Source organism: Onychomys torridus, chromosome 17 (assembly GCF_903995425.1).
Source record: "Onychomys torridus chromosome 17, mOncTor1.1, whole genome shotgun sequence".
Taxonomy (NCBI): domain Eukaryota; kingdom Metazoa; phylum Chordata; class Mammalia; order Rodentia; family Cricetidae; genus Onychomys; species Onychomys torridus.
Window position 1 is genome coordinate 10420398 of NC_050459.1, and position 21146 is coordinate 10441543.

General features: G+C 47.6%; 1 protein-coding gene across 4 annotated transcripts in view; it reads left to right on the forward strand.

The window, feature by feature from the left end:
• Positions 1–9485: 9485 nt before the first annotated feature.
• Tfdp1 (transcription factor Dp-1) overlaps positions 9486–21146 on the forward strand; it is a 43716-nt gene continuing 32055 nt past the window's right edge. For 2 of the 4 annotated variants that reach the window (XM_036166353.1, XM_036166355.1), the window contains exons 1-2: positions 9486–9541; positions 10359–10433. In XM_036166353.1, the coding sequence (XP_036022246.1) occupies positions 10422–10433 (12 nt within the window). In that variant the 5' untranslated portion in view covers positions 9486–9541; positions 10359–10421. Of the gene's footprint in view, positions 9656–10358; positions 10434–21146 lie in introns of all 4 variants that reach the window. The other 2 variants (XM_036166352.1, XM_036166354.1) reach the window with 1 other exon arrangement.

Below are 21146 nucleotides of genomic sequence, written 5' to 3' on the forward strand. Positions count from 1 at the left end.
CTGGCCTTGAACTCACTATTTTCCCACCTCACTCTCACCCACCTTGGATCAAAGGTATATAGGACCACACCTAGCTCATAAAAAAACTAGATTGCCAAGTTATAGCAAAAAAATGCTGAGACTTTTTGTTGAAATATCATGGAACCTATAACATGGAACTTAACAGCATAGTCTCCAAATCCATCAATGTAGTTTGTATTTGTATTTTGATATTTTTAAATAAATGTTTTATATTTTTTAAATCTATGGAATTTTGCAAATCTGAATTCATTTCAATTAGATTTCTTTCATGTTATTCTAAACTATATTTAAAATATATTTACAGTAGATTATTGTTCTATAGAAATATAAGCTATTTTATTATTGATTGATTGATTGATTGATTGATTTGCTACAGCAGAGTAGGAACCCAGGGCCTCATGTATGCTTGGCAAGTGCTCCACCACTGAGTTACACTCTGGCTCCATGAATGGATCTTGTATCAACTGCTAAATTTACTGATTAGCTGTAATAGACCTTTTGATTTCCTGCATGTGCAATCATCATCTGAGAATAAATATGCTTTCCTATTCAATATTTATGCCTTTCAATTTCTTTTTCTTATCCTTTCAAACATTTTTGGTAGTCCCTCCCCCACCATGTTGGTGTGGGTGTATGATGGATATGTATGAACCACAGCGTGGCATGCCAGGGTGCGTATGTGGAGGTCAGAGGACGCCTGTGAGGAATCTGTCACTGTCTCTCTTTTATCGAGGCTAGCTTGCCTGTGAACTTCTGGGTGACTTCCTTTCCCTCCCTCCTGTCTTACTGCAGGAGTGTGGGGTTACAGACCAAGTCCCTGCATCTGGCTTTTGGAGTTCTGGGGATTGAACTCATAGAGTCAGGCTTGTGCAAGGTGACGTTTTATCCACTAAGCTATATTGCCCAATCCTTTTTCCTGTCTTAGTGCACTGTTTGGGACTTCCTGATTTATGCTGTAAAGAAGAGGTTGATCATGAAATATCCACATTCTTTACATTCTCTCTCTCTCTCTCTCTCTCTCTCTCTCTCTCTCTCTCTCTCTCTCTCTCTCTCCCTTCTCTGTCTCCCCACCTCCCTTGTTTCATTTTGTTTCTTGAGACAGGGTTTCTCTGTATAATAGCCCTGGCTGTCCTGGATCTCACTCTGTAGACAAGGCTGGCCTCGAACTCACAGAGATCCACCTGCTTCATGCCTCCTGAATGCTGGGATTAAAGACATGTACCACCACTGCCTGGCTCAAATACTCACATTCTAAGAAATTATTATGTTTTATCTGAACCATTTGAAGATAAATTGTCAGTATCATGACTCTGTACCTAATTTCATCACCACATTCTTGTAAGTATGAGAATAATGTTACCTGATAAAAATGCCATTATCGTATCCTGGAACTCACTATGTAGACCAGGCTGGCCTTGAACTAAGAGACTCATCTGCTTCTGCCTCTCAGGTGCTGAGACTAAAGGCATGCACTATCACACCCAGCTGAAGCTTATCATTTTAAGAGTACAATTAACTAGTGTCAGTTTACAATGTTGCATAAACATAGTTATCATCTGTTCCTAAAACATTGTCATCATTGCAAACAGAAACTCTGCAATTACAAGGATTACCAACAGTGCTAGTAGTGATTCTGAATTTACCTATGTTAGTAGATTCACACAGTATTTATCCTTTTGTGTCTGGCTTTTTTGTTTTGTTTTGTTTTTTGTTTTTTTGAGACAAGGTTTCTCTGTGTAGCTTTGCACCTTTCCTGGAACTCACCTGGTGGCCCAGGCTGGCCTTGAACTCACAGAGATCGGCCTGGCTCTGCCTCCCTGAGTGCTGGGATTAAAGGCGTGGGCCACCACCGCCCGGCCTGGCTTATTTTATAGTATAATGTTTTTAAGTTCCAACCATATGGTAGCATGTGTCAGAATCCCATTACTTTATATGGCTGAGTATAGTCTATGTGTACATATATCCCATTTTGTTTATCTCTTCATTTATCAATGACAGGACTACCTTTGTATATCTAGGATAAATTTCAAATGGTCATTATTTGATGAAAGACATGAATCTATATATTCCAAAGGCCCAAAGCTCAAGGAACTCTGTATAGCATAAACTCAGAGATCCACACCAATACACATAAACCCAAATAACAAAAGCAAATAAATAAATCACCAAGAGAGAAGTGATTTGTCCCTTTCTAGGAACCTCCATAGGCTTGGCATCTCATGAGAAACATATAGAACAGAAGGCAGTAGGTTGGCACATTTCAAGTTCTGGGAAAAAAAAAAAAAGCAAAACTTGCCGATCAAGAGTTCTATAGCTGGCAAAGCTGTTCTTCAAAAGTAAGGGATGTGGGAGCTGGAGAGATGGCTCATTGGTTAAGAGCACTGGTTGCTTTTCCAGAGAACTGGATAGCTCGGTGGCTCGCAATTGTCTATAACTCCAGGTCTAGGGGATTCCATATCCTCTTCTGACCTCTGCAGGTACCTGCACACATATACACAGGCATACATGTATACACATAAAACTTAAAAATAAAAATAGGGTAGATGATAGGACATTCTTCAGATTAAAAATAAAAATGCTGAGGAACTTTGTAGCTTGTTTTGTTTGTTTGGTTGTTTGTTTGTTTGTTTGTTTGGTTGGTTGGTTTGGTCTTTCAAGATAAGCTTTCTCTGCATTTCCCTGGGTGGCCTGGAACTGGCTCTGTAGACAAGGCTGGCCTGGAATTCAGAGATCCACCTGCCTCTGCCTCCTGAGTACTGAGATTAAAGACATGTGCCACCACCTCCCAGCATGGCTTGGTCTTTTTAATTAAAAAAAAAAAAATCTATGGGCTGGAGAGATGGCTCAGTGGTTAAGAGCACTGACTGCTCTTCCAGAGGTCCTGAGTTCCATTCCCAGCAACTACAAGGTGGCTCACAACCATCTGTAATGAGATCTGGTGCCCTCTTCTGGTCTGCAAGGACACATGCAGGCAGAACACTGTATATGTAATAAATAAATCTTTTAAAAAAATTGTGTGTGTGTGTGTGTGTGTGTGTGTGTGTGTGTGTGTGTGTGTGTTTTGCCCGTACATATATCTCTGTATGTGCACCACATGAATTCCCGATGCCCACAATGGTCAGATAAGGGCATTGCTTTCCCTGGAACTGGAGTTACAGGTGGTTGTGAGCCACCATACGGGTGCTGGGAATAGAACCTAGGTCCTCTGGGAAAGCAGCGGTACTTTTAACTTGCAAGCCATCTCTCCACCCTCATGTTTGATTTTTAATTTCTTTTCTTTTGAGATGGATAGGCTGAAGCCCAGGTCAGTCTGGAGATCACTTTGTAGCCCAGGCTGGCCTTGAACTCATGGCAATCCTCTTGCCTCAAACTCTAAAATGTGCAAATTTCTGGTATGGCCCATCATCACATGTGGCTTCTACTCTTTTTCTAATAGAATTTAAAAGAGAAATGCATGAAGTAAATATGAATTTGCTAGTGGGCAAAATATACAAATGTGTAAATGGTAAGCTCAACTAAAACACAAATCGGCAGAATGATAAAGAACAGATCCCAGTATAGAAGACTTAAGATCTGTGTACACACAGTGGCTGAGAATGAAAGAAGGGGAATGGTCAATGCAAATAAGCCAAAGAGGATGACAGTGGTCATACCATGTTAGGACAGACAGACTTCATGCCAAAGAGGATGAGAGTGGTCATACCATGTTAGGACAGACAGACTTCAAGTCAAAGAGGATGAGAGTGGTCATACCATGTTAGGACAGACAGACTTCAAGTCAAAGAGGATGAGAGTGGTCATACCATGTTAGGACAGACAGACTTCAAGTCAAAGAGGATGAGAGTGGTCATACCATGTTGGGACAGACAGACTTCAAGTCAAAAATGGTCATGAAAGACATGGTGTAAAAGGGCCAGTTGCTGTAAGAGCTGATTCACCAAATAATATAAAATTTTAAATATATAAGCACCAAACACCACAGCTCCCAGGTAGAGCAAATGGAGCAGACAGGAAAGGCACAGCCTTAGAATAACAGTCCAAGTTTTCATTGCTTACTTCAATATTGAAAATAACAACTAGACTGCTGAATGAAGAAATCGACTGGACCGCTCAAGCTGGTACAGATCACATCTCCCAGTGGCTGTAAGGACAGTGCTGTTCTTAAATCACAGGGAACATCCTCCAGGGCAGGGGCTGGGGCCGGGTCCCTGTTAACATTTCCTATACTTTGTGATAGAAACAGCACCAATTGGCCAGTGAGCTCCAGAGATCCGCCTGTCTCTTCCCAAACCCTGGCCCAAGTTACAATCTGTGCCGCTAGGAATGGCAGTGTTTCTCAACCCGTGGGTCATGACCCATTGCAGGGGTGGGGGTGGGATGGGGGTGGGACCAAATGATCTTTCCGCAGGGGTCACCTAAGACCATCCTGCATATCAAGTATGTACATTACGATTCATAACAGTAGCAAAATTACAGTTATGAAGTAGCAAAGAAAATAATTTTATGGTTGGGGGGTCACCACAACACAAGGAACTGTAATAAAGGGTCGCAGCATTTAGGAAGGTTTAGAACCACTGATGTTACAGCTTTTTATATGGATGCTGGGGATCTGAACTCAGGCCATCACACTTCTACAGAAACCCACTGAGCTGTTTCCTCAGCCATGATGTAAATTTTGATTGTCAATATGACTGGCTTAGGAAATGCCTAGGATATTAATAAAGCACACCTCTGGGGAGGTGTAAGGGCATTTCCAGAGACCTGAGGGCTCTGACCGAGTCAGTGGATTAGTCCCTCAGTGAAGTCATAATATGATGGCATTATTGAGAGAAGGCGAAATGGAGGAGGTGGGGCCTAGTGCCAGGGAGCAGGTCACTGGAGACATGTCCTTTGGGTTCATCTCATCTCGACTCCTTCCTGTATCCCTGTTGCGTAACACGTTGTGAAGAAAACATCTACTCATCCCAGATAGAGAACCAAGCACAGGACAGAATGAGGTTCCCGTGATAGTCCAGCATGGTGAACCAGTGAGTTTTACTGGTGTTACTGTAGGCAAATGACTGAGCAGGAATGACCCTGGAGGGGACATGCAGGCCTTTGTGCTCACAGACACGCAACCAGGGGGACCTGGAATGTTAAACACAAAGGGCTGTTCCTTCCAGGGAAGGAATGCAAAACCTGTTTTACACCCAGAAGGCTGGAGTGGACATGTTTTCTAGCCTGATGATGTTTGCGCAATCTGCATGGCCAAAGACTTCCTGGCACCAGACCCTCCTCCAGACCCTTCTTGTAAACTGGTTTTTCTTAGTCCATCCATGGAACTCATCTTTGTGGAAGGTACCACATATAGTCAATCTATAGAGCCCATCTACAGAAGGTGTCACGTGAACCTTACAAAGAGTTCCATCATTGTTGTGTCTGCTCTGTATTTAGCTTGCTTGCTTTCTCAAAGAGGTTTAGATGTGCTTTCTTGTGTATGTGGGATTGAGTTCATCGTCACAAGAAAAGTTTTCACCAAACTGTGCTGTGTTTAAATATGCCCAAATTAAACAACTCGGATTCAGACTCGGCTCCTGAGTCGTGTCAAGCTGAACTGCCTCCTATGGCTCCTCCTGTCTCTGTGACCCGTGAAGATCACCGAGATCCCCGCATGACCCAAAGACAGCTGCAAAATCACCAAAGCCCACCCCAGAGACAACTCATGGAAACTGGAAACCTAGAGCTGTTCACACAACTTGCAGGCATCTCAACGGCCGAAATGCGTAGCTCAGCTGGTCATAGTCTTTTCCAGACGGCTGGGCTTGTCTGAGGTTGTCTCTCTCGGCAGTCCTCACTGCTTACGCCAGCTCGAGGAGAGAGGATCCTAGTGTATCTGGTATCAGGTACTTCCGGAAGCTCTGGAGTTGTTTACTTCCTGACTTTTTTTTTTTTTTTTTTTTTTTTTTGATGTGTGTGTTTTTGCCTGCATGTATGTATGTGCATCATATATATGTCTGGTGCCTAGAGGCCAGTAGAGAGTGCCAGATTTCCTGGACCTGGAATTACAGATGGTCATAAGCTGTCGTGTGGGTGCTAGGAACCAGATCCCAGTCCTCTGCAAGAACAGCAAGTGCTCTTAGCTGTGGAGCCATCTCTCCAGCCTCTACTTCCTGAGTCTTAAGGAGCCTCCCTCAGAACATTAGGGATCTTCCCCACAGGATGGAAATGGTACACAACAACCCAGTTTCAATTGCTGCTTCCCAAGGGGGTGAAGAACAGTTCTCCTCAGCTACATTCTTCTTCCACCATGATATTCTTTTTTGCCCCCCAAGACAGGGTTTCCCTGTGTAGTTTTGGTGCCTGTGCTGGATCTCGCACTGTAAACCAGGCTGGCATCGAACTCACAGAGATCCGCCTGGCTCTGCCTCCGGGGTGCTGGGATTTAAAGTGTGTGCCACCACCACCCGCCACCATGACATTTTGTTTGGGGCCCAATGACCATAAAAGCATGAAACCATGCGTCAAAATACATCTTTCCTCCCTTAAGTGAATTCTCTCAGGTATTTCTGTCTCCGTGGAGAGGGCAGTAACTAAGGTGCATATTGGAGAGTATGTCTTATTTGAAGTCCATTCATTATAGTGCTTCCTGGCTACTCACCACCCAAGAAACAGGTCTGCCTATCACAAATTATAAGCAAGAACCGGGAAACCAATCCGCCGTGACACTTCCCCTAAACCACCCATTTTATGCATTCTCTGGCTCCGCTGTTCAGCCTGGTCACCACTGGTTTCCAATTCCTGTCAATTTGGCTTCCAGAGTGGGATGGGGACCCTCTGCAGCGTACAGAGAACTGAGTTAATGGCTCTCTGAAACAATCACGGTGAAGGCTGCTGTCATGTAAAGTTACTCTGCATAGTTAAGAAATCCGCCCTTGTTAAATGCACATGAGAGGCAGGTGCCACTTCCCATGGTTGAGACCAGGATGGTGGCTTTCTTTTGTTTTCCTGTTACCTTGGGGAGGGGAAGGGAACTAGAGAATCTAGAGAATTGGAGGACTCCTGGCCATTTGAAGGCTTCCATGCATGATTTCAATTCTGGCACGCAGAACCAATGTTAATTAAATGCTTGACAGCTTAAGGAGGTGGTGCTTAGCTGAGGTGGTAGGAGCAGGTGTAGTCAGCATAAAGGTGGTTAATTGTAAAGCCATGCAAAATAGGGGTGTCCAGTAATAATATGTTGCATATTTCTAAGGGAGGCCTTTGGTCTGTGCTCCTCAAAGCTCTTCATAGATGTTAATTAGCCCAGCACTTGGTACAGCTCTGACCTCTATATTACTAATCAGCTGGCTGGGTCATTCTGCTTTACCCAGATACACATGATCAGGCAAGGAGACGATTCCCTAGTGCTAGTAATCCCAGCCCTTACATGCCCGAAGTTTATGGGATGACTGGCAGATCCAGAGCCTCACACCTCTGTTCCCTGAGAGCCAAGGACCTACTGCTCCAGGCTCCAGAAGCCAGCTTATGGCTGGAGCTACTGAAGTTGGAGGCTTAGATTACTCTGGGCTTTAAAGACCAGCTGCCACAACGCTGGGCAGTTACTGGAATCCTTAGCTTCCATCAGCAGCAATGGGCAGTGTCTGCCAGCGCTGTAGCTCTGCATGGGTGCTGGGTGCTGGCAATTGATTATTGGTGGAACTTTCAAGCCTAGAGTAAGACCGTTACCCCTTAAGGCTTGGCAGCTCCCTGGAACTCTTCCAGGGACTGATACCCCATTTCTCTTCTCCGCCTCATCATAGCCTTCTTCATCGAGGCTCTTCACCTTCTGGTGAGGTCTTCCGATTTCTGCTGCGTCTTGCCCCACCGCCTGTGTATGCTGTTTGTTGCTCTTGCCCCAGAACTTGCTCTGGAACTCTTCAGAGTCTCCCTTGCGGCTGTCACTGCTCTGCGGACGCCTCTGTCATTTCTTCATATTACCAGTCTACCTTGTAAAAATAATAATAAAAAGTGTACGACCACTTGAGAGAAGAGTTCATTGGACAAAAGACTCACCCAACTTACTGAAAAAGTGAGCCAAGCAGCTCGAGTATATATAGTCAGGAATTGGTTGTGGCAAGGATGTCAGCGCCAATTACTGTCCTTCTGCTAGGCCACTAGAGGGAATACCCTCCCACACACCCTCCACCCCTTGTGTCCTGGGTGAAAATAGTTACTAGAGCTTACCAAGGCTCGTGATGGCTGGCAAAAGTCTGGTGCAAGCTGTTGAGATAGTCATGTCTCGGATGTTGCCTCTGGAATCACGGTTCTGCTTAGCAATGAGCAGCTTCCCTAAGGCATCAAAGGAGTGTTCACAACAGGACAGCAGCCATGACAGTCCAGTCAGATGCTAAAGAAGGGCTGTGGGACTGAGTCCTGTGACCCAGGCAGCTAGGCAACAGAGAAGGATGTGTCAGTCCAGGAGTCAAATTGGCCTGGCCCCCAACATCTTAGCTTATTCAAAGGATATATGAACTTTTAAAGGGTGCTTACACTAACATCCGTCACTGGCATGAACGGTTCTCTGATAGTGTTTAACAGCACTCTGCTCTTCAGACGCATATTCTTGGGGAAAGTAGGGCCATGCTATCTGATTTAGGGGGCCTGGCGTATTCTCTTCCCAGGCTCTCCAACTTTAGTCCTAAAGGAGTGGTCTCCAAGATGGACTGAGTTTTCAGGGCTCAGGGTCTACCAGACCCTTCCTGGGACGAAGTGGATGATTTCTGAAGCAAAAGGAGCAAACAAGTTGTCTTTCCGGCTGCTTCCCGCCCTGAATCATTGACAACCCAAGTTCAGGCCATGTGGCTGTGAAGGTCAATAGTTGAGCAGTAGCAGGGATCCCCATGTCTCTGCAGTGTCCAGTATGTGTAGGCATCCCAACAGTCTTCACTTTATTCTGTGTAAATGTATAAGAATCCTCTCCCTGGGGTGCACATGCATGTATTCCATGCTACATACATGTATACAGCTATATTATCTGCATATACACAGGTGTGCCCACATGTGGCCCTTCTACGTGTACATGCAGCTATGGCACACACCACAGATCTTTTCTCTGTTGGCACGGGCGCGCGCGCGCGCGCGCGCACACACACACACACACACACACACACACACACACACACACACACACACAGAGGCAGACACGTGGCCCTCTATTCCCTGCGCATGCACACAGACGTGCATACAGTTGGCCCTTGGTGTACACACAGAGGCGCGCACACACACGTGGCCTCCATGCGCACATCTAGGCGCGCGCAGCGCTTTTCAGTGCGTGCGGTCTCCAGCCGAGTCCCGCCACACGCGCACGCGCACACAGGCCCCTCCCCTATCCCAGGGCGGGTAGCACCGGCGAGAGGCGCGGGAGATGAGCGGCGGGAGGAGGAGGAGGAGGAGGGCGCCGAAGGCGCGAAAAGGCGCGCAGGCGCGCTGCGCGGAGCGGGCCCGCCGCCGCCCACGTCACCGCGCCGCGCGCACGTCACGCCGGCCCGACGCTCGGCCCAGGGTGAGCCCGCGTCCCGGCGCCGCTGGCTCAGGGCAGGGACCGCCAGGGCCGGACCTCCGGGCCGGCGCCCCCGCGCCCCCGTCGTCCGCCCCGCGCGCCCCGCCGGCCAGCCAGGTGTGGCGGGGGCGCCGGCCGGCCGCGGCGGGAGGGCGCGGGCTGGGCGCGCGGCCCCGTTCCCGCCCCAGCCCGGTTCCCGCGTCCGGCTGCATCCCGCCCGCCGCTCAGCCTCAGCCCGGAGTCGGCCTCGAAGCGGCGTGGCGTGGGCGGCGGGCAGGGGTCCTGGCCACCCTCCGGCTTTCTCCGCGCCAGCGCGCGGGGCTGGTGGCCGGGCCTAGTGACAGGTGGGGCGGGCGGGCGGGCGGGCGGGCGGCCGGGAGCCCACCTGTCAGAGTGGTCGGCGGCATCTTGGGGTCTCGGCAGCCCGAGGGCCTGCTCGGGCCCGGGCGGAGCCACGCAGTGTCGTGTGCCCAAGTGGGGGGCCTTGTGCCTCGGTGGGGCCTGTGGTCAGACAGGGCCCGCGCACCCAGGTGGGGTGAGCCTGACGGCTGCACCTCGCTCTGCAAAGGGTCGGGGTCCGGCCCCGCTGCGAGTGGGAGCTGCTGGTGGCCGCAGGGAGCATTTCCATTTGGAGAGGTGACTTAAAATCCCCGTGTGGGACCTGCTTGGCTAGCTCTCCTGTCGGGATTGTGCAAGAAAGGCCCCTGCTGCCTGGAGGCCCTGCCTCGTGCTGGTGGGGAGATGTTTCCTTTGAAATGCGATGTCTGTTAAACTTCTTTTTTTTTCCGTTCTCATTAATTGTCTCCTTCCTTTTTACCAGATAAGTCCGGTTTCTTCTGTGGAGGGTACGCAGTTACAACCTTGATTTCCTGGATCTGGTAACATGGCAAAAGATGTAAGTATGGTTGCTTCGCGCTGCAGACATGTGAGCCTGGTGTGGTTGCAGTTTTCTCTCTGTTTCAGAGTGGCCATATGTGCACGGCCGTGGTTTATCCTCAGACGTTTTACACGCAGGAACTGGGGTGGAGGTGAGGGATGGAGAGCCAGTAGGTGGATGCCTCCCCCTGCACAAGTGATCTCTGTCATCTGAAGCCTGACACATTATTTGTGGTTGGATGATGCTGTTTTGATTTTCCCTTAATCTAGCTAGACTGTTTAAATTAATTTAAAAAAAAAAAAAAAGAATACAACTCTCAGTTAAAATGAATGTGTGAAGGGGTTATTGTGTGTTAGTGGGTTTCCATACAGGAGAGCTGTCAACATGGAACTTACACAGTACTTTTTTTTTTGTAGTATGGAGGGCCATAATTCAGCTTTGATGGATTGAATATCAACTACTTGTTTGGGCACATTTTTCTCAGAAAGATGCCATTTGGTGATTAATGACACACGGTGGAAATGCTGGTTGGTTTAGCTTTATATTTATCGTGAGGTTACTGGATATTTTGAATAACCTTTTTTTTTTTGAAACAGGTATGGAGAGTTAGGCTCTTAGTCTGAAAAACACTGTCTGTAGTGTTGGTCACATACATTTTTGCAATATCATTTTAACTCCTTTTCAGCGTTTCTCAGTGTTCACTGCTCTGTGACTGTTAGGTTTCTGATTTTTTTCCCCATGCAACCTCAGAAATACAGGCGGACATGCTGAATCAGCTAGAGTCGTGTCCAGGTGTAGTGGAGCTGCGTCTGGGGTGGGGCCAGGTACAGGAGCTGAGTCCTGACCACTGCCTTGAGGCCCTGAGGACTCAGCTGTGCTTAATGAATGACCCCCATGGGTCAGACGGTGCCTCTTTCCCTGTCACCAAGCACTGGGCCTGCTCTTGGGAGTGATGTCACACCCTGGGAGACCTTGCAGAGGTCACCTGAAATCACAACCATGTATGGTGTTGGCTCGATTATGTTGTGTCCAGTTGATTGTCCACACCCATGCCTCGACTCTCCTCCATATGTATGCCCTGACACAAGACATACTGCTCGGCACATGCCCACAGAGTAATCAGGTTTGGTAAATGGTTTGTAAATGGGGTACTGGTCCCCGTGCCTTTGTGAGGCCATATTACTGGCATGGTATAATTTCAGGGAGCAGTACATGTTTAGTGACTCAGCGTGCTTGGAGTCTTGTCCTCTTAGATTTGCATTATTCACTCCCCTTTCCATGTGTTGTGTCCCTGGGGAAGGGGGACAGTTCACTCTGATGACAGGTGGTCAGGATCTCCCGTCACACCGAGAGTGTGAAGCCAGCTGGTTTGGGGTTCTCCATTGTGTGGCTGGGCTGGTGCTGTGACCGAGTAACAGGGTGCTGAAGCTGAGTCCCACCACACATACTCATAGGCCACAAGTACCCAGGCAGAGGTGAAGTGGCCCTCTCTGTTTCCAAGCTAGAAGCAGAGGTTGTGGACAGTCGAGGGGTGGGCCTTTTCTGTAGCTGACCATGTTTTTACGCAGGATGTGATGTTTTGCATTTCATAAAGGGACTTTGTAGCCTGTGCGGAAGGGAAGGAAAGAGGCACCACTGAAGTTTCCTAAGCACTTGATGCTTAGGATGAAATCTAGTTATAAAGTACAGTCAGTAGACCCGGCACCCGTGAGAGAGGAGGGGCAGAAGTCAAGTTCTAGGTCACTGTGGAAGAGGACCAGGGAGGGCAGAGAGAAGACAGGAATAGCTTAGGGTTTCTGCTCCAGCAGATGCCCAGGCCGATGAGCGGGTGAGTCTGTTCCCTATGAACTGTGAGCCGTTACCCATAGACAGGATGGGGATGGCAGGAGCTGATTATGTTGACTTGGCAAAGGATTTCTTCCATGAAGGACAAGAAAGCTGATCTGGGGAGATGTGGGAGTGGTCAGGAGAGTAAGGAGCGATGGCGTTAGGGACGGTGAGTGTCTGCAGGAACTCTGGGATGCCCACCTCCTGGTGGAAAGCTGTGTGTGTGTGTGTGTGTGTGTGTGTGTGTGTGTGTGTGTGTGAGAGATGAGCCACGATGACCCTGCTGTAGAGGCTGGCGAGGCTTGGTAAGGGGGGTTTGTCTTAGAATGTGAATGTCTTCTCCCAAGGTCAACCTAATGCTGCCTGGGGAGTTGTGCTGCTTACTGGGAAGATTGCATTCTTAGACATGCCCATCAGAAAATTTCACCCTCACAGACATGTCCTGAGGGGTGTTTCCTAGGTGATTATAAATTCGGTCATATCAACAATGCAGATTAACTATCACAAGTCCAACCCGACACCAAACACATTTTAAATCTGAGCGTTCCATCCCTGGACCTTAGAGGCTCATCTCCTAAGGCAAGGTGGTTTTATAGTTCATTGACATGAGCCTCAAATCTTAACACATTTCTAACATTGTTCAAAACCCTAAAAACCAAAAACCCTGGCACAAGATGCCTCGCTTGCCAGACCTGACCACTTGAGTTTGTCCCTGGGACCTACGTGATGGGAAGAGAGGACTGACTCCCACAAGTTGTCCTCTGATTGCTACGTATCCTCTGCACACTCCAGGAGCAAAGACTGAACTAGGCCCAAAATTGTGTAGGGCAAACACCAAACCGTGCAACTCCATGTCTGCTATCTTGGGCTTGGGATGCAATCCCTTGGGCTGTGGCAAACATGGGTGGCCTTGCCCCTTAGTACCACTGCCTGTAGCACCTGAGGCTTCTTTCTAGGGTCTGCTCCAGCCTGTGCTTGCAGCTTCTCTTGGCAGATGCTCCTTGGTCTAGTCTTGATAGATCCTGTGTCTTGAGAGCTCCATTGCAACTGAGGCTTTACCTTTGCGGCTTCATCAGTGGCCTCTCAGCCTCTTTGCAAGGACTTCAACCCTGCTCCCTCTTGTAATTTGCATGCCTGCAAAAACCGTCCTGTGGACAGTCTCAAGTTCCGCTGCCAGCTTGAGGTAGATGGCCCCTTCCACTATGGCTGTAGTGACCTTCTGTGTCTTGCCAGCTAAACTTGGGAAAATACTTCCCTAAGTGGTTGTTTTCACTTGATGGCATTCTCAGTCCAAGCTCTTTGTTTGAAATAAGTTTCCTCTTTCTTTCTTTCTTTCTTTCTTTCTTTCTTCCTTTCTTCCTTCCTTCCTTCCTTCCTTCCTTCCTTCCTTCCTTCCTTCCTTCCTTCCTTTCTTTCTTTCCTTCCTTCCCTCCCTCCCTCCCTCCCTCCCTCCCTCCCTCCCTCCTTCCTTCCTTCCTTCCTTCCTTCCTTTTTTGTTTTGTTTTTTGAGACAGGGTTTCTCTGTGTAGCTTTGCGCCTTTCCTGGATCTCACTCTGTAGCCCAGGCTGGCCTCGAACTCACAGAGATCCGCCTGGCTCTGCCTCCCGAGTGCTGGGATTAAAGGCAGCATTTTCTTAAAAAAACACTATTATTATTGTGTGGGTGAGTGTGTATTTGTTCATGTGTACACGCATGCCATGTTGTGCATAGATAGAATTATTTCTCTCCTTGCCTCTTTATGTGGGGACTGAACTCAGGTTGCCAGACTTGCTTTTCCCTTCTGAACCATCTGGAGTTGGCATTTTTACCAGTTGGACCTTTCTGTGACTGAGTGTTGCCCTAAGGATGCTTTTCCTATTTTTTCAGTGCAGAGCGTGAGGTTTCCCCTCAGTTACAGATGTTTTGTCCACATCTTCCTGGCCCTCTCTCTTCATGCTCCTTCTCACCGTCTGACTAAGAGCAGTGAGCGGTGACCATGCCGCAGCCCGGATGCCTTGCTGTCTTGAAATCTACTCCACCAGACAACTTAGCCCACTACTTTTGAATTTGGCCTCCGATGTTAAGGGCATGGCCAGATTGTTTGCCAGAAGTTAACACAAGTGGCCTCTAGCTCAGCTCCCAATGGAATCCTTGCTCCCCTCTGGACTCCATGAGCCTGGCCGTCATGGCCACATGTCTGTCGACATTCTGGTCTTTTTGAATGCCCACCCGAATGGATGGCCTAGTAAGTTTTGCTTAAAGCATTCCAGGCATTCTTCACACCACAGGCCTGCACGCCGTGGACCAGGTTTGTCACAGCGATGGCCTGTTCCTCCGAATCAGTTTTCCATATTAGTTACTTTTCTATCATTGTGACAAAAGCAACTTAAACAAAAGTTTATTTGGCCTGTAGTTTTGCTGGACCATCATGGCGGTCAGAAAGCAGGAAGATGAATGCAGGCGCCAGCTGCTTGCCTTCTTTATTTAGTGTGAGGCCCCGTCCACGGGATGGTGTCACTCGCATTCAGGGTGGGTCCTCCAGTGAAACCTCCCTGGAAACAGATACCCAGAGGAGTACTCCTACGCCATTCCAAATGCAGTCAACCCGAGGGTGAAGATGAACCGTTTCAGTTGTCCTGCAGAGACATCTCCTCATTCTAGGCTTGTTTTCATACAACTGTCATCTCTACCAGTTTGGTCTTTTTAGCGGTTGTTTGACATGTGGTAGCATTGTACACAGTTGCTACTGAAGAGGTGAATTAATATGGGAAGTAATCTACAATGTAGTTCAGACCAGTGGTAGCTGCCACAGCTTTTATCCACAGGCAGAGAGCTGCTTTTTGGAGAACAAATCCACTTGGTTCATTTTCCTGTGTGTACTGCCCCTAGAATATCCAGTTCTGACCTTGTGGATGGATAGAGACGAAGACACTTGGGTGTTGCGATCTCCTAGATTTCAAGTGTCCAGGCTCTTCATAGCGAAGGGAGTTGGTGTTGGGTGGATAGGGCCAGGTTTTAGCTGCTCAGGCCCGGAGTGCAGAGGTTGTTGAGGAGGGCCTGTTGGCATTAGCATTCTGGGAAGGGGGAGGTTGGAATCTGGAGGTGGAAGAGCACCTGGCCCTCTTGCTGTGCACATGTACATTGCTGGGGGTTCTGTGGCTTTCAGGATCAGTCTTAAATGGTTACAGATCCATTGTGACCCTGAGGCTGAATCCTTGGAGGGTGATTGTGAGGTGTGTGCACACACCTGTACACATGTAGTGTCTCTGAGTTGTCAGATTTGTTCTAGAAAGACGATGCCAGGTGACCCCTGTAGGTGTTGTCAGGCTGTTGGAAGGAGCCTATTTTAACTTTCCCTCTCCAGCATAGACTTCAGCAACAATTCTTTAAAAGTTGCAAAACTTGCTTAGCCTGATAAAATAGAAATAATAAATTGTATCTTGTCAAAAAATTTTAGAAATGAGCTAGGCATGTTGACATGTATCTTTAATTCCATTGCCTGGAAAACATAGGCAGGCAGATCCCTGTGAGTTCAAGGCCAGCCTGTTCTCCATATCAAGTTCTAGGTCAACTAGGGCTACATAGAAGGACTCTAGTCTCAAAAAATAAAAATAATTTAGAAATTAATATTTTCCTCTTTTTTTGGATCTCCCACTTTTTTTTTTGTTTTTTTGTTTTTTTGCATGTTTATAAACCTAAAGAGAACATACTTTGGATTTAAAACATAAAAAAAAATGATGTGTGCAAGTGGGTATGTGTGTGCATATATACCATGTCATACATGTGGAGATCAGAGGGCAACTTTCAGGAAGTAGTTCTCTGTCCAACCGTGTGGTTCCTAGGTATTGAACTCAGGCCACTAGTCTTGGTGGCAGGTACCTTTTTACCCACGGAGTCACCTTACTAGCCCAGGCCTTGAGTTTTAACGTCCAATACTGATGGTTTGTAGGGAGTTGGGTTTTTGTTTTGTTTCCTTTTCACAAGTCTAGAGGTTGAATTGAGTGCTTGGTTGATGCTAGAGTTTGTCGCTGAGCTACATTGACAGCCCTCTTTTCATTTTATTTGAGGTGTAGTCTAAGTAAGTTGCCCTTCCTGTTCTTGAATTCATTCTGTAGTCTCTCTGGCCTTGAACTCACAATCCTTCTGTTTCAGCCTGAGTACTGAGATTACAGGCCTGTTATGATGCCTGGCTGTAGTTGTTCTTTTGGCGTGCGTGACCCTCAAGATTTTCTGAGGCTGGAGCTGGAGAGATGGCTTTGTGGTTAAGACTACTTGCTGCTCTTGCAGAGGACATGGGTTTAATTCTCAGCAACCACATGGTGGCTCACAACCATCTGTTAACTCCAGTTCTAGGGGTCTGACACCTTCTGACCTCCAAAGGCACCACACAAGCATGTGATGCACATATACATGCAGGCAAAACACTCGTACATAAAAATAAATAAATCTTTCTTTCTCTTTGAGAAAAGGTCTCTCTCTAGCTCTGGCTATCCTAGAACTCGCTTATATAGACCAGGCTGGCCTTGAACTCAGATCCTTCTGCCTTTGCCTCCCAAGTGCTGGCTTTAAAGGTGTGGCAACACCTAGCACAAAAATAAACCTTAAAAAAATCAAAACGGTTCTCGAAGGCCTAGGTTCACTCTAGTGGTTGCGTATGATGTAGGGTGGTGGCCTATCAAACCATTTCAGCTGCTGCATCACTTCTGAGTCCTTGGAGGTCTTATTTACAGACTCTGTTGTTTGTTTTGCCTTTTAAGTGTTGTGGGGGGAAGCCTAGGCTCAGCCTCCAGTGTTGTTTGGGGGCAGTTTTTGTTTTTCGGGTTTTTATTTTTTTATTTTTGGTATTAGGTATTGAAACCAGGGTCTCAGGCATGCTGGGAATGTGCTGTAACTCTGAGCAGCTCTCTCAGCACCTGGGATTTGAATTAAGATATCTTACTGTGCATGGAAGAAGACGACGAGAAAGGAGAAACTGGGAGTTTTTCTTTAGTCTCTGCATATGTCTTCGTGGCTGAGTTTGGGGTCAGCTTTAAAGTTACACCTATCTCTGGTCCAGTACTGAAGATGATATTGCTTTAGATCTTTCAGCAACCTTGCTATTCTTACTTCAGTCACTTGTTGGAAACAGTATGGCCTGGAAGACAGACATTTGCCTCAACGTCACATAGATGGCCCAAGTGCTGAGGCTTATAGGTTGGTTGACTGCCTCCATTTGTGGTACTTGGTGTATCCCTCCATGCAGAACCACAGCCTGCAGGTGTGGGACTGAAGTCTTGGGTTCTGCATCTCCAGGGTGCTGCTTTCAGAATGCAGTGCCTGCCTGTTTTAGGAAAGTGCCAGGGTCCAAGGCAGCTGTTGTAGTTGGGCAAGAAAGTGAAGTTGTGTGCTGTGGGGCAGTCCCTTCCTGCTCAGGGAAGCCCCACCTGTCCTAGCTGTTCCTGTGGTAATCACTCTCTGTGTCCTAGTCATCCACCGTTGGTAGGACTCATTCTCCCTTTCCAGAGCTGCCCTGTGGCACCAGGAAGTGGGACGTAACAAACCTGGACAGTTAGGCGCCTGGCAGCTCTCCCAGGTAGTTGTGCCTTTGAGTCTGCTGGGTGACGAAGTATCACTGGGTGTCTTCCGGCAGGAGTTAGGAGCCTGCAGGAAATTGCTTGATTTGAGGCCCTCGCAGACTCTCTGGCCTCTCTGCCTCTCTAGGAAGACCAAATCTACAGTCACAGCACCCTGAATGCACCTAATCTTAAGAGTCAGGAAGGGCCAAGGCTGGGAGGGGGCCCTGAACCCAGCTATACATGGGCAGCAGAACTGAAGGTGATTAGGGACATCGGGCTTGGTGGGCCCGTGGGAGGAAGAAGATGTGAGCACTGCTGTTCTATAGGTGAGCTCCACAGTGCTGAAGGGGCCATGTCCTGTTAAGGAAACTGACCAGGCTCTCTTGATCTGGCGTTGGGTCTGAGTGTGGGAGGAGACGGCAGAGACGTGCTTGTGAGGGATGATGCGTGGCTGTTCCCACCACCCCCTACTTGATGTTTTTCTTTTGGTAGAACTAGGAATTGAGTCTAGGACCTCAGACATGCTGGTCGGGTGCTCTATCACCGTACTATAGCTCCAGCCCTCTTCTGTTCTCACGGGCTCTCCTTTGTACATTGCTGACCGCCTCGCTTGTCCCTGGTCCTGGCATCCTCTGCATCTTAACCCCTTCCGAATGCATGTGTGTCATCCTGCTCTTGATATGCCAGCCCATTCCCCTCCCTTCTCCAGACTCTGGAGAGTTCAGATCTTCATAAATACTGTTTAAGTTTATCTTGTAGCTGTCAGCTAATCTTCACTTAAAGGTTTTAGATTCTTCCCTGAGAACTTGGATTTTTGCTGCCCATTTGGGCGTTTCCTCAGAGCCCTCCAAGTCTTTCTGGCCTGTCCAGTTCTTACTACTCACTGGACATGCTGACTTGCTCTCTGTAAGCCTACACCCCTCCCGCACCCCTCCAGACATTTCTGCCTGCTTTCTAGGAGGTGAGCCTCTGTTTCCATGGACCCTGTGGTCACCAGTGGATGGCTTAGCTTCTTCCTTGTGTATCCACACCCTACCAGATCTTGCTGTGCTGGGATTCCTGCTCTTGCTTAGGAAGAGAAACAGCCTAAGTGTTTCATCCACTTACTCAGCATTCAAATGCTGCAGGAAGGGGCCGGAAAGGCCAGTGTTGGGGCATCTGGAGTCATTGCTGAGGTTGTTACGGTATCAATGCCAGCCGTTTGGTCTTGTTTTTTTTTTTTTTTTTTTAATGCTTTTTACAAAGATTTTTAATTTTAATGTGTATGAGTGCTTTGCTTGCATGTATATATGTGCACCATGTGCACGCCTGGTGCCTGTGTAGACCAGAAGAGGTCATTGGATGCCCTGCAACCAGAGTTACAGGTAGTTGTGAGTCACCTTGTGGGTGCTGGGAACCAAATGTCGGCCCCTGCAAGAGCGGCAAGTGACGGCCCCAACTCTTCCACAGGCAGGAATGTGGCCACCCCCAGAGGTGTGTTCAGATACGCCTGTGTGGTGAGTGCTTTTACCTCAGTGCTTCACACTTTGTTTCTTGCTGGACTAGCCAGCATTTTGACCTAGGCTTTTTCATAGCAGCAAATATAAACAGGTGGTTAGTACTTTCTATGGAACTTTCTATCTTATTTTTGTTTTGTTTTTGAGTTAGGGTCTTGTTATGTAGGTTTGAGCTCAGGGTTCACCTGTCTCAGCTTCCCTGATGTCCTGATTCTGAGATTACCAATGTGTACTCTCACTATTGGCTCTATAGTGCGTGTGTACACCTCTGTGTTTGTGTCCTTCTGAACATTTGTGCACATGTGTGGAGAGGTCACTGTTGGGTGGCATCTACCTTGTCTTTTGAGGTGAAGACTCACTGGCCTAGAGTTTATATTTTAGAGTAGGGGTCCACCTGCCTGCTTTCTCGGTGCTGAGGTTTTGCACCTGTCTTTTTTGTGGGTTCTGGGGCTTGAACTCAGGTCCTCGTGCTTCTCTGCAAGCATTACTGAATGAGCTCTCTTTCTAGCTTTCTCCAAGAGGTTTAAAACTGCTTATAGATAGAAGTTGAGAGATTGTGCTGGTGGCCTGGATTCCTGTTGTCTTAGAGTAGCCATCAAGTAGCTGTATGTTTTGGGATAACTTTAAAATATCCAAGGCATGCATGGCTCAGGTGTGGCCAGGTGTGGCCAGGTGTGGCTTGGTGGAAACTACTTGGGTTCCATTATCTCATCCTTTCCTCTCCAAAAAGCCCCAAACAAAACCTGGCTAATACAACCCAAGGCAATTAGTAGCCATTCATTATCATCACATGGCAGCTCTGGGACTCCCCCTGGTTTCCCAGGTTTGACATTTAGGTGGATCTGTATCTAGATCATTTTTCACAACTGCCTGTTCTTTGTAGATATCCTTACTGATTCCACTCTCACTGGGCTGTTTGTTTCTCCTGTTCTAGAACTTACTCCCAAAGATGGGAGTTGGGAAGGTATTGAGTGAAGTTATGAGGCATGGGCTCGTCTTTCTGAATGGGTTCCATAGCTAGGCCCAGCCACAAGGCAGAGCCTGCATACCTGACCCAGGTCCTGATCCCAGAATGTGAAGAAGCACTTGCTCCTAAGGTGGCCAGGGTCATCTGCCAAGGGGGTGACACAAACGTCTGCTGTAGTGTGCCTTGATTTAAGCAAGTTTTGATGGCTGTCCTCGTAGAATGGTGCTTGGCTTCTTGTGGATTCTTGGAAGCACCATTTCCAGGTTAAGGATCAAGGGTGGAGAGAGGGGATGCCCAGGGGCACACCAGTTAGAATTCCTCCAGTGATGGTGAGGAGGACGGCTTGTCTGCATTTTCCCATCAGATACGTGCCTTTTATTCAGTGATGGTTCTTGTTTGTGAACAAGGTTTGCCTGTTGTTTGAATCAAGTTGGTCTTTATTTTTAAGCTTCTGACCTCCAGGTAGGTTTTGGTTTTGCTAGTAGAGTCCTTGCATGTAGTCTGATTGTATGTGATTAGCTCTTTTTAGAAATTGCTGCTATTAATGACTTTCCCTTCATGTTTTTATTGATTATGTTGTTTGTAAAAGTATTTTGTCTGAGTAAAATGTGCTGTAAAAGGTAGCTCTGAATCGTTTTGTTTTGAGACAAGGTTTTTCTTTGTAACAGCTGGCTGTCCTGGAACTGTTTTGTAGACCAGGCTGACCTCGAACTCAGATCCGCCTGCCTCTGCCTCCCAAGTGCTAGGATTAAAGGTGTGCGCCATCACCATCTGTCAGCAGCCCTGAATCTTAAAAGACTTTCATACAGGCTGTATGTGTGTGTGTGTGTGTGTGTGTGTGTGTGTGTGTGTGTACACGTACGTACACACACGTCTACGCCTCACCTGGGCAGAGGCCGGTGGTCG